The 13434-nt window shown below is 42.1% G+C and overlaps 1 protein-coding gene across 1 annotated transcript in view; it reads left to right on the top strand.

Moving 5' to 3' along the window:
* The window catches only part of GINS1 (GINS complex subunit 1), a 43077-nt gene that overhangs the window by 12874 nt on the left and 16769 nt on the right, over nt 1-13434 (top strand). The window contains exon 5 of the mRNA XM_010361523.2: nt 4421-4537. Within this exon, the coding sequence (XP_010359825.1) occupies nt 4421-4537 (117 nt within the window). The remainder of the gene's footprint in view (nt 1-4420; nt 4538-13434) is intronic.

Here is a 13434-nt window from a genome sequence, read left to right as displayed (position 1 = left end):
ACATAGGATTGGAGTCAGGTGGGCTTAGGTTCAAATCCTGGCTCTCTTCTGTCTAATCTTGAGCAAGTCACTTGACCTGTTTCTGTGCCTAAATTTCCTCGTTACAGGATGAAGATCATATTACCTATCTATTACAGGTTGCAATGACTTCTGACACTAACTACCTGCAGTTATTGTCAACTAAGGAAGCTCACACAAGCTTTGATGTCCAGAGTGTGTATTGGGGCTTCATTACGTAGACATGATTGATTAAATCACTGGCCCTGTGATTGAGCTCAATCTTCATCCCTCTTCCCCTCCCTGGAGGTCAGACTGACATCAGGAGGCCCAAAAACCCAATACTTTAATCACATGGTTGGTCTTTCTGGGGTGACCAGTCCCAACTCTGAGTCATCTTGTTAGCACAGACTATCTAGGGTTTCACCCCAAGTCACCTGAGTAGCACATACTCTCAGGGCACATCATGAATAACAAGACACTCCTACTAGTTGAGGAAGTCCAATAATTTAGAAGCTACCTCCCAGGAATGAGGGAGAGAGGCCCACCAAATTCTTTATTCTACAACAGTGTTATTACAAGGCCTACCAGAGGGTTACTTCAGGTGATCCATGTGAAGCACAGCATAGCATGGCACTCAATAAATGTTAACAGTTATTACATTACAGTTGCATAGCACAGAGCTTAAGAAAGCAAATATTCAGTGTAGCAAACCACCATGGCACATGTATACCTATGTAACAAACCTGCATGTTCAGCACATGTGTCCCAGAACTTAAAATAAAAAAGCAAATATTCGATGTGTTTGTCATTAGATTCTGCACATTTTTGAGTGATCTATTTGTTGTCATAACTTCGTTTTCATTCTGTTCATTTTCTGCATAAATAAATGAGTAATCTCTACCTCAGATTTACCAGTAACTACGAAATTGGTAACATGTTAATACCTCACTTTATGCTGTTTGTGTTCAAATCTACTTATATTAATTGAACTTTGGGGTACTTCCTGTGTATTATGGTGAGATGAACAGAACACTATGTTGTTTCTCTAACGACAGTAGCTTTAATGATTTTTCTCATACAATATTTTAGATTAATTTTTTTTTTTTTTTTTTTTGAGGCGGAGTCTCGCTCTGTCGCCCAGGCTGGAGTGCAGTGGCCGGCTCTCAGCTCACTGCAAGCTCCGCCTCCCGGGTTCACGCCATTCTCCTGCCTCAGCCTCCCAAGTAGCTGGGACCACAGGCGCCCACCTCGTCGCCTGGCTAGTTTTTTGTATTTTTAGTAGAGACGGGGTTTCACCATGTTAGCCAGGATGGTCTCGATCTCCTGACCTCGTGATCCGCCCGTCTCGGCCTCCCAAAGTGCTGGGATTACAGGCTTGAGCCACCGCGCCCGGCCCTTAGATTAATTTTTTAATGTATTTTTTTGAGATGGAGTCTTGCTCTGTTGCCCAGGCTGGAGTGCAGTGGTGTGACCTCTGCTCCCTGCAACTTCCGCCTCCTGGCTTCAAGCAGTTTTCCTGCCTCAGTCTGCCAAGTAGCAGTGATTACAGGTGTGTGCCACCATGCCCAGCTAATTTTTGTATTTTAGTAGAGACGGGGTTTCACTATGTTGGCCAGGCTGGTCTCGAACTCCTGACCTCATTATCTGCCCCCCTCGGCCTCGCAAAGTGCTGGGATTACAGACATGAGCCACCGCGCCTGGCCCATTCCTTGTTTTTTATTTTTATTTTTTGGTGGAGTATTTTGCTCTTGTTGCCCAGGCTGGAGTGCAATGGCGTGATTTGGCTTATCGCAACCCCTGCCTCCCAGGTTCAAGCAATTCTGCCTCAGCCTCCTAAGTAGCTGGGATTACAGGCATGCACCACCACGCCCAGCTAATTTTTTGTATTTTTAGCAGAGACGGGGTTTCTCCGTTGTTGGTCAGGCTGGTCTTGAACTCCCGACCTCAGGTGGTCCACCCGCTCAGGCCTCCCAAAGTGCTGGGATTGCAGGTATGAGCCACCGTGCCTGGCTGAGCTCATTCCTTTTTATTGCTGAATAGTATTTCCTTTTTTTTTTGGACACAGTTTGACTCTGTCACCCAGGCTGGAGTGCAGTGGCACAATCTCGGCTCACTGCAACCTCCCTCTCCCCGATTCAAGTGATCCTCTTGCTTCAACCTCTGGAGTAGCTGGGACTACAGGTGTGTGCCACCATGCCTGGCTAATTTTTGTAGTATTAGTGGAGGCTGGGTTTCACCATGTTTGCCAGGCTCGTCTTGAACTCCTGGCCTCAAGCAATATGCCCGCCTTGGCCTCCCAAAGTTCTGGGATTACAGGCGTGAGCCACCGTGCCCGGCCTACCCAGAGGATATTAAGATTTTTTTTTTTTTTTTTGAGACGGAGTCTCGCTCTGTCGCCCAGGCTGGAGTGCAGTGGCCACAATCTCAGCTCACTGCAAGCTCCGCCTCCCAGGTTCACACCATTCTCCTGCCTCAGCCCCCTAAGATATTTTTCTGTGTAATCTTTTTTTTGAGACAGTCTTGCTCTGTCGCCCGGGCTGGAGTGCAGTGGCCGCATCTCAGCTCACTGCAAGCTCCGCCTCCCGGGTTTATGCCATTCTCCTGCCTCAGCCTCCGAGTAGCTGGGACTACAGGCGCCCGCCACCTCGCCCGGCTAGTTTTTTGTATTTTTTAGTAGAGACGGGGTTTCACCGTATTAGCCAGGATGGTCTCGATCTCCTGACCTCGTGATCCACCCCTCTCGGCCTCCCAAAGTGCTGGGATTACAGGCTTGAGCCACCGCGCCCGGCCCTGTGTAATCTTTTAGGAGCTGTGTTTTACCTTTTACAAAGAGATCTATAGTACTGGGATGAAGTTTTGTGTATACTATAGGAGGTATGCTTCATTTTGAATATAGATACTGAGATGACCCACCACCATGTATTGAACAGATGTGCCTCTCCCATCACCGTGTGCATGGTGCCACCTTCGTCATCTACTGAGTGTCAGTATTCCTGTGGATTTTGAATGGGAGGACTTTTTCTTCTGTTAATGCTAGTCTATCTATTCTTATACCAATTCCACTGTTGTAATTACTGTAACTGTATAGTATAGTTGGAGCAAGTTCCCATCTTGTTATTTTTTGAGAGCATTTCAACTATTTTTAGCCCTTTGCACTTCCATGTAAAATTTAGACTCAGTTTGTCAGGTTCCATTTTAAAGAAAGTTAAGATTTTGATTGAGATTGAATTGAATCTATAGATTGTTGACATTATTACAATATTGAATCATCCAGTCTGTGAAAGTGGTTTATATTTAGGTCTTTCATTTTTTTCAACATTTTAAAAAATAGATTTACTGATATATGATGCATACACTGTGAAGTTTACCATCTTAAATTGTACAATGCTGGGCCGGGCGCGGTGGCTCAAGCCTGTAATCCCAGCACTTTGGGAGGCCGAGACGGGCGGATCACGAGGTCAGGAGATCGAGACCATCCTGGCTAATACGGTGAAACCCTGTCTCTACTTAAAAAAAAAATACAAAAAAAACTAGCCGGGCGACGAGGCGGGCGCCTGTAGTCCCAGCTACTCGGGAGGCTGAGGCAGGAGAATGGCGTAAACCCGGGAGGCGGAGCTTGCAGTGAGCTGAGATCCGGCCACTGCACTCCAGCCTGGGTGGCAGAGCGAGACTCCGTCTCAAAAAAAAAAAAAAAAAAAAAAAAAAAAAAAAATTGTACAATGCTGTGGTTTTTAGTATATTCAGAGTAGTTGTGTATCCAGTACCACCATCTTATTTGAGAATATTTTCATCACCCTACAAAGAAGCCCTGTCCCCTTTATAGTTACTCTATATTTTCTTCCCTCCTCCCAGCTCCTGGAAATCCCGAATCTACTTTCTGTCTCTATAGATTTACCTATTACAGGTTTTTCATATGAGTAGAATCATGCAATATGTGGCTTTTTGTCTTACATGTGGTAATGGCAATATGTTTCAGAACTTCATTGCTACTTATGGTTGAATAATGTTCCATCATATGGGCACATATCCATTCATCAGTTGGTGGACATTTGGGTTTTCTTAACAATGTTTTATAGTTTTCAGAAATAGCATCAATGCAGAGTTTGAAGATACAATTCTGAAATGGCATCTTTTTCTTGGTTCTGTTTCTGGTCAAAGATTCCTAAGTCTTATTATTAAGTATGCTGAAATGTAATCTCTCAAAGAACAGAGAATTTTGTTCACTTTATCGAATGATTCATCCTAAGTACCCAGACCAATGCCTATATCATAGGAGGCAATTAATAATATTTTAGCATAAATGAATGAAGGGTTACAATAGTGATTTGTGTTGGGATGTGTACTGTTTTCGAATGGATGAGTACGCAATGTGTGTAAGTTTTCTTAGAATTTTGTCAAATGATCATCTCTGTGTTTGCAGATGGAGTGGTTTAATAATTATAAAAGATCTCTTGCTACTTATATGAGGTCACTGGGAGGAGACGAAGGTTTGGACATTACACAGGATGTGAAACCACCAAAAAGCCTATATATTGAAGTATGTATATCTTTTAAAAATGCGTTTTTCTTTAACGTGTAGATTGTGCTACCTTTTAAGAAGAGGGGAGTATATGAATATGTGTTAGCTTCTATTAAAATAGAAAAGAAGCATAGACCAAATCAAGCTACCTATAGGGGGATGACAGAATACGATGGAACAGCTATAATTTTCTGAATATACCTGTTTTAATAGTTTTCACTATGGAACCCTATAAATGTTTTATCTATTACTAAAACAAAGTTAAATCAAAATGGAAAATCAATCCCTAAATTTTGAAAGTAAAATGAGCCGGGCGCGGTGGCTCAAGCCTGTAATCCCAGCACTTTGGGAGGCCGAGAGGGGTGGATCACGAGGTCAGGAGTTCGAGACCATCCTGGCTAACACAGTGAAACCCCGTCTCTACTAAAAAAATACAAAAAAAGCTAGCCGGGCGAGGTGGCTGGTGCCTGTAGTCCCAGCTACTCGGGAGGCTGAGGCAGGAGAATGGCCTAAACCCAGGAGGCGGAGCTTGCAGTGAGCTGAGATCCGGCCACTGCACTCTAGCCCGGGCGACAGAGCGAGACTCTGTCTCAAAAAAAAAAAAAAAAGAAAGTAAAATGAAACAAATGTCAAAACAAAGTTAAATCAAAATGGAAAATCAATCCCTACATTTTGAAAGTAAAATGAAACAAATGTCTTTCAAGTTGGTGGATTAGTCAAAGCAGGAAGTATTTTTGTTTCATTTTGTTTAATTTTTTCTATTTTTTAAATCGTAAAATACATATAAAATCTGCCATCTTAGCTATTTTTTTTTTTTTGAGACCGAGTCTCGCCCTGTCGCCCAGGCTGGAGTGCAGGGGCGCGATCTGGGCTCACTGCAAGCTCCGCCTCCTGGGTTCATGCCATTCTCCTGCCTCAGCCTCCGGAGTAGCTGGGACTACAGGCCACCACGCCCGGCTAATTTTTTGTATTTTTTGTATTTTTAGTAGAGGCGAGGTTTCACTGTGTTAGTCAGAATAGTCTCAATCTCCTGACCTCGTGATCCTCCCGCCTCGGCCTCCCAAAGTGCTGGAATTATAGGCGTGAGCCACCGCGCCTGGCCTTAGCTATTTTTTTTTTTTTTTTTTTTTTTGAGACAGTCCTGCTCTGCCGGCCAGGTTGGAGTGCGGTGGCCCGATCTCAGCTCACTGCAAGCTCCGCCTCCCGGGTTCACGCCATTCTCCTGTCTCAGCCTCCCGAGTAGCTGGGACTACAGGCGCCCACCTCATTGCCCGGCTAGTTTTTTGTATTTTTTAGTAGAGACAGGGTTTCACTGTATTAGCCAGGATGGTCTCGATCTGCTGACCTCGTGATCCGCCCGTCTCGGCCTCCCAAAGTGCTGGGATTACAGGCTTGAGCCACCGCACCCGGCCGGCCTTAGCTATTTTTAAATGTACATTTAAGTGGTATTAAATATTGTTTAATTTTCTATATTGTTTTGCAACTTTCATATTGTTTTGCAACCGTCACCACCATCCATATCCAGATTTTTTCATCTTTTAAAACTGAAACTCTGTACTCATTAAACAATAACTTCTCAATACCCCGCCTCCCATCCCCAGCAACCACCATTCTACCATCTGTCTCTATGATTTTGACTACTATAACTACTTCATGTGAGTGGAATCATGCATGATTTGTCTTTTTGTTTTCTTTTGTTCTCATTAGAAAATAATTTCTGAGAAGCTACAAATGACAAGTATTTGTCTTTTTGTGACTGGCTTATTTCACTTAGCATAATATCTTCAGGGTTTATTTCTGTGGTATCTGTGGTAGAATGAGTGTCAGAATTTCCAGGCAGGCCCGGTAGCTCATGCCTATAATCCCAGCTCTTTGGGAGGCTGAGGAAGGAGAATCACCTGAGGTTGGGAATTCGAGACCAGCCTGACCAACATGGAGAAACCCCGTCTCTATTAAAGATACAAAATTAACCGCGTGTGGTGACGCATACCTGTAATCCCAGCTACTGGGGAGGCTGAGGCAGAAGAATTGCTTAAACTTGAGAAGCAGAGGTTGCAGTGAGCCGAGATCGTGCCATTGCACAATTTTTTTTTTTTTTTTTTTTTGAGATGGAGTTTTGCTCTTGTTGCCCAGGCTGGAGTGCAATAGTGCTACCTTGGCTCACTGCAACCTCCACCTCCCGGGTTCAAGCAATTCTCCTGCCTCAGCCTCCCAAGTAGCTGGCATGCGCCACCACACCCTACTAATTTTGTATCTTTAGTAGAGATGGGGTTTCTCCATGTTGGTCAGGCTGGTCTCGAACTCCTGACCTCAGGTGATTCTCCCTCCTCGACCTCCCAAAGTGCTGGGATTACAGGCATGAGCCACTGCACCTGGCCCAGAATTTCCTTCCTTTTTAAGGATGAGTAATATTCCTTGTCTGGCTATACCACATTTTGCTTATCCATTTATCCATCAATGGACACTGACTGGGGTGCTTCTTTATTTTAGCTATCATTTTATGATTAATGCTGCTTATGAACGTGGATATATAAATCTCTTTGAGACTCTGCTTTTAATTTTGGGGGGCATATATCCAGAGTGGAATTACTAGATCATATGGTAATACTATGTTTGAGGAATTGTCATACTGCTGTCTGCAGCAGCCATACCATTTTACATTCCAACATTACACAAGGGTTCCATTTTCTCTACATCCTCATCAACACTAAATATTTTGGGTTGTTTTGTTTTGTTTTTGAGACAGAGTTTCGCTCTTGTCACCCAGGCTGGAGTGCAGTGGCACGATCTCAGCTCACTGCAACCTCCACCTCCTAGGTTCAAGTGATTCTCCCGCCTCAGCCTCCCGAGTAGCTGGGATTACAGGTGCACCACACTTGGCTAATTTTTGTATTTTTAGTAGAGACAACGTTTCACCATTTTGGCCAGGCTGGTCTTGAACTCCGTACCTCAGGTGATCCTCCTGCCTCAGCCTCCCAAAGGCATGAGTCACCATGCCTGGCCTTGTTCTGTTTTTTAATCACAGCCATCCTAAAGGATGTAAAAATGTGGTTTTGACTTTTATTTCCCTAAGGATTAGTGATGTAGAGCTTCTTTTCTTATGCTTATTAGCTATTCCTATGTCTTCTTTGGAGAAATGTTTATTTAAGTAATTGGCCCCCTTTGTGGGGCCCATTTTCAAATAGGATGTTGTTGTGGAGATTTAGAAATCCTTTATGTATTCAGTATATTAATTTGTTATCAGATATATTATTTGCAAATATTTTCTCCTATTCTCTGGGTTGCGTTTTTATGCTGTTGATAGTATCTTTTTTTTTCTTTTTCTATTTTCTTCCTTCAGTATCATGTTACTATTTTAAAATTTTCATGCTGCCCAGTTTGTCAGTTTTTTTTTTTTTTTTGAGATGGAATTTTGCTCTTGTTGCCCAGACTGGAGTGCAGTGGCGTGATCTCGGCTCACTGCAACCTCTGCTTCCTGGGTTCAAGCAATTCTCCTGCCTCAGCCTCTTGAGTAGCTGGGATTACAGGCACCCGCCACCACACTCAGCTAATTTTTGTATTTTTAGTAGAGATGGGGTTTCATCATGTTGGCCAGGCTAGTCTTGAAATCCTGACCTCAGGTGATCCACCCGCCTGAGGCTCCCAAAGTGCAGGGATTATAGGCGTGAGCCACCACACCCAGCCAGCTTTTTTGTTTTGTTGGCTGTGCCTTTGGAGTCATAGTCCAGAAATCGGTGCTAAATATATTGTCATAAAACTTTTGACCTGTATTTTCTTCTAAGTGTTATGTTGTTTTACATTTACATTTCAGTCTTTGATCCATTTCAAGTTAATTTTTGTATGGTGTTAGGTGATAGTCCAACTTTATTTTTTTGCATGTGGAAATCTAGCTTTCCAAGCATAATGCCCTTTCCCCATTGTGAATGATTTTGATACCTTTGTCAAAAATCATTTGACTATGTAGGCAAGGGTTAGTTTTTATCTCTTTATCCTATTCCATTGTTCTATAAATCTGTCGTACAAAAAATTTTTTTTTATATACACATCTGTCTTTATGCTAGAACTGTAGTATTTTGATCATTGTAGCTTTTGCAGTAAGTTTAAATTAGGGATTTTGGGTCCTTCATTCCTCTTTTTTTTTTTTTTTTTGAGATGAAGTCTTGGTCTGTTGCCCAGGCTGGAGTACAGTGGCACTATCTTGGCTCACTTCAACCTCCACCTCCTGGGTTCAAGTGATTCTCCTTTCTCAGCCTCCCAAGTAGCTGAGACTAAAGGCGCCTACCACCATGCCTGGCTAATTTTTTATATTTTTAGTAGAGACGGGGTTTCACCATGTTAGCTAGGCTGGTCTCGAACTCCTGACCTCAGGTGATCCACCCACCTCGGCCTCCCAGAGTGCTGAATTGCAGGCATGAGCCACCACATCCAGCCCCATTCCTCTTTTTTAAGGTTGTTTTCACTATTTGAGATCCCTTGAGATTTTATATGGATTGTAGGATGGGTTTTTCTCATGGAGAAAGGTGTCTTTCTCCAAAAGACACCTTTGAGATTATAGTAGGGATTGTGTAGATCACTTTGGGTAGTGTTGACACTACCCAAATCTTAATATTAAATCTTCCAATCCATGAATATGGGATGTGTTTCCAATTGTTGATGTCATCTTTAATTTTCTTCAGCAGTGGTTTTTAGTTTTCATTGTACAAATCTTTCATCTCCTTCATTAATTTAATTTCTGTATATTTTATTCTTTTCACACTGATAAATTGAATTATTTTCATAATTTTTATTTTCAGATTAGTCATTATAAGTATATAGAAATGCAACTGATTTTTGTGTGTTGACTTTGCATCCTGTTACTGTGCTGAATTCATTTATTAGTTCTAAAAGTTTTTTTGTGGAATCATTAGAATTTTCTACATGTAAGATCATATCATCTTCAAACGGGTAATTTTAGTTCTTCCTTTTTAATTTAGAATCCTATTTCTTTTTCTGGTCTAATTACTCTGACTGTAACATCCAGTTATATGTTGAATAGAAGTGGCAAAAGCAGAAATCTTTGCCTTGTTAGTGAACTTAGAGGAAAAGCTTTCAGTCTTTCTTTTTCTTTTTGAGACAGAGTTTTGCTCTGTTGCCCAGGCTGGAGTGCAGTGGCGTGATCTCAGCTCACTTCAACATCCACCTCCCAGGTTCAAGCGATTTTCCTGCCACAGCCTCCTGAGCAGCTGGGACTACAGGCACATGCCATCATGCCCAGCTAATTTTTGTATTTTTATAAGAGACAGGGTTTCACCGTATAGGCCAGGCTCGTTTCGAACTCCTGACCTCATCATCCACCCGTCTTGGCCTCCCAAAGTGCTGGGATTACAGGCGTGAGCCACCGCGCCTGGCCAGCTTTCAGTCTTTCACTATTGAATATGATGTTTGCTGTGGAGTTTTCATATATGGCTTTTATTATGTTGATGTATAGTTATCTTCTGTTCCTAGTTTGTTGAGTATTTTTATGAAAGGAAGTTGAATTTTGTCACATGTTTTTTCTGTATCAGTTGAAATGATCATGTTGTTTTTTTCCCTTTGTTCTGTTAATGACTTATATTAAATTGATTGATTTTCATATCTTGAACTGTCCTTGCATTCCAAGAATAAATCTCAATTGATTTATGATGAACTCTTTTACTATGCTGCTGAATTTGATTTGATACTATTATGTTGAGAATGTTTTTTATTTTTATTTTTTGAGATGGAGTTTCAGTCTGGTTGCCCAGGCTGGAGTGCAATGGCATGATCTTGACTCACCACACAACCTCTGCCTCCTGGGTTCAAGCGATTCTCCTGCCTCAGCCTCCCAAGTAGCTGGGATTACAGGCATGTGCCACCACGCCTGGCTAATTTTGTATTTTTAGTAGAGATGGGGTTTCTCCATGTTAGTCAGGCTGGTCTTGAACTCCCGACCTCAGGTGATCTGCCCACATCAGCCTCCCAAAGTGCTGGGATTACAGGCGTGAGCCACCATGCCTGGCCTGTGTTGAGAATTTTTGCATCAGTGTTCATAATGGACATTGGTCTGTAGTTTTCTTGGAGTATCTTTTCTGGCTTTGGTATTAGGGTAATGCTGGCCTCATAAAATGAGTTAGGGAGATGTTCCCTCCTTTTGTATTTTTTAGAAAAGCTTGAGAAGGATTGGTGTTCTTGAAATGTTTGATAGAATTACCCAGTGAAACCGGGCATGGTGGCTCAAGCCTGTAATCCCAGCACTTTGGGAGGCCGAGATGGGCGGATCACGAGGTCAGGAGATCGAGACCATCCTGGCTAACACGGTGAAACCCCATCTCTACTAAAAAATACAAAAAACTAGCCGGGCAAGGTGGCGGGCGTCTGTAGTCCTAGCTACTCGGGAGACTGAGGCAGGAGAATGGCGTGAACCCAGGAGGCGGAGCTTGCAGTGAGCTGAGATCCGGCCACTGCACTCCAGCCTGGACAACAGAGCAAGACCCGTCCCAAAAAAAAAAAAAAAGAATTACCCAGTGAAGCCATCAGGTCCAGCGTTTTCTTAATTGAGAGATTTTTGATAAGTGGTTTAGTTTCCTTACTAGCTATAGGTCTATTCCAATTTAATAGTTCTTCATCATTCAGTCTTTGTAGGTTTGTGTTTCTTGGAAATTTGTCTATTTCATCTAGGTTTTCCAATTTGTTGGTGTACAATTGTTCATGGGACTCTTAGAACCCTTTTTATTTCTAGAGGATTGGTAGTAATGTCCTCACTTTCATTTCTGATTTTAATTTTAATTTGAGCCTTCTTTTATTCTTAGTCTGTCTAGCTAAAGGTTTGTAAGTTTTGTTGACCTTTTAAAATAACCAAATTTTAGTTTTACTGGTTTTCTCTATTGTGTTTCTATTCTTTATTTATTAGTGTCTGCTCTAATCATTATTTCCTCCTTCTAGCTTTAGGTTTAGCTTGCTTTTCTTTTTCTGGTTCCTTAAGGTGTAAAGTTAGGTGGTTGGTTTGAAATTTGTCTTCTTTTGTTTTTGTTTCTTTTTTCTTTTTTTTTGAGACAGGATCTCACTCTGTTACCCAGGCTGTAGTGCAGTGGCACAATCTCAGCTCACTTCATCCTCTGCCTCCAGGGTTCACGCGATTCCCATGCCTCAGCCTCCCGAATAGCTGGGACTATAGGGTGCACCACCACACCCGGCTAATTTTTGTATTTTTTTGGTAGAGAGAGGATTTTAGCGTATTGTCCAGTCTGGTCTCAAACTCCTTACCTCAAGTGATGCACCCACCTTGGCCTCACAAAGTGCTGGGATTACAGGTGTGAGCCACCGCGCCCGGCTTGTTTTTGTTTTTGTTTTTGAGACAGAGTCTCACTGTGTTTTCCAGGCTGAAGTGCAGTGATGCGATCTTAGCTTACTGCAACCTCCGTTTGCTGGGTTCAAGCGATCCTTCCACCGCAGCCTCCGGAGTAGAGTACCCGGGACTATAGGCATGTGCCTCCATGCCCAGCTAATTTTTGTATTTTTAGTAGAGACAGGGTTTCGCCATGTTGGCCAGGCTGGTCTCAAACTCCTGACCTCAAATGATCTGCTGCCTCAGTCTCCCCAAGTGCTGGAATTGCAGGCGTGAGCCACCGCGCCTGGCCATGAAATCTGTCCTATTTTTTAATGTAGGTGTTTATGTTTGTAATTATAAATTTCTCACTTAGTACTGCTTTTGCTGCATTCCATACATTTTGATGTGTTATGTTTTTGTTTTTTCACCTCTAAGTATTTTCAGATTTTCCTCGTGATTTCCTCTCTTTTTTCTTTTCTTTTCTTTTCTTTTTTCTTTTCTTTTCTTCCTTTTCTTTCTTTCTTTTTGTGTGACGGAGTCTCACTCCGTTGCCCAGGCATTGTGGCACGATCTCGGCTCACTGCAACCTCTGCCTTGCGAGTTCAGGTGATTCTCTTGCCTCAGCCTCCCAAGTGACTGGGATTTCAGGACTGCACCACCACGCCCGGCTAATTTTTGTATTATTATTATTATTATTTTTTTTTGAGACAGAGTCTCGCTCTGTTGTCCAGGCTGGCTTGCAGTGGTGTGATCTTGGCTCACTACAACCTCCGCCTCCCGAGTTCAAGCGATTCTCCTCCCTCAGCCTCCTGAGTAGCTGGGATTGGAGGCATGTACCACCATGCCTGGCTAATTTTTGTATTTTTAGTAGAGATGGGGTTTTGCCATGTTGGTCAGGCTGGTCTCAAATTCCTGACCTCAGGAGATCTGCCTACCTCGGCCTCCCGAAGTGCTGGGATTATAGGCGTGAGCCACCACACCTGGCAGATGAATTGTTATTAGGTGTGTCTATACTTGTTATATCTTCTTCTTTATATTATATATTTATTACATATTATGTTATATATTATGTCTTTTATATGTTAATTTATTACATAATATTATATTTTTATATATTCTATAATATATAATATTCTTTTTTGTCTATGGTAAATTTTAAATTTAAAGTCCATTATAGGTAATATTAGTATAACCACCCTGGTTCTCTTTTGGCAGCTATTTGCATAGAATATCTTCTTCCACCCTTTCACTTTCAGTCTATTAATGTTTGTGTCTTTGGGTCTATAGTGAGTGTCTTGTAGACAACATGTGATTGGATCCTTTTGTTTAATCCATTCTGCTAATCTCTGTCTTTTGCTTAAAGAATTTAATCCATTCCCTTTAACATAATTACTGATAAGGAAGGACTTCTATCATTTTGCTGTTTTTCTATATGCCTTATAACTTTTTTTCTTGCAATGGACTAGGAAATAATAACTTTTTTGTCTCTCATTTCCTGCATTATTGCCTTCTTCAGTATTTAGTTGATTTTTTGAAACATTTAGATTTCTTTCTCATTTCCTCATTACCCCCTACAGATACCAAGATCCAT

This window comes from Rhinopithecus roxellana, chromosome 13 (genome assembly GCF_007565055.1).
Source record: "Rhinopithecus roxellana isolate Shanxi Qingling chromosome 13, ASM756505v1, whole genome shotgun sequence".
NCBI lineage: Eukaryota > Metazoa > Chordata > Mammalia > Primates > Cercopithecidae > Rhinopithecus > Rhinopithecus roxellana.
The sequence above is the reverse complement of the archived record's forward strand: the minus strand, read 5'-3'. Positions and strand labels throughout refer to the sequence as shown.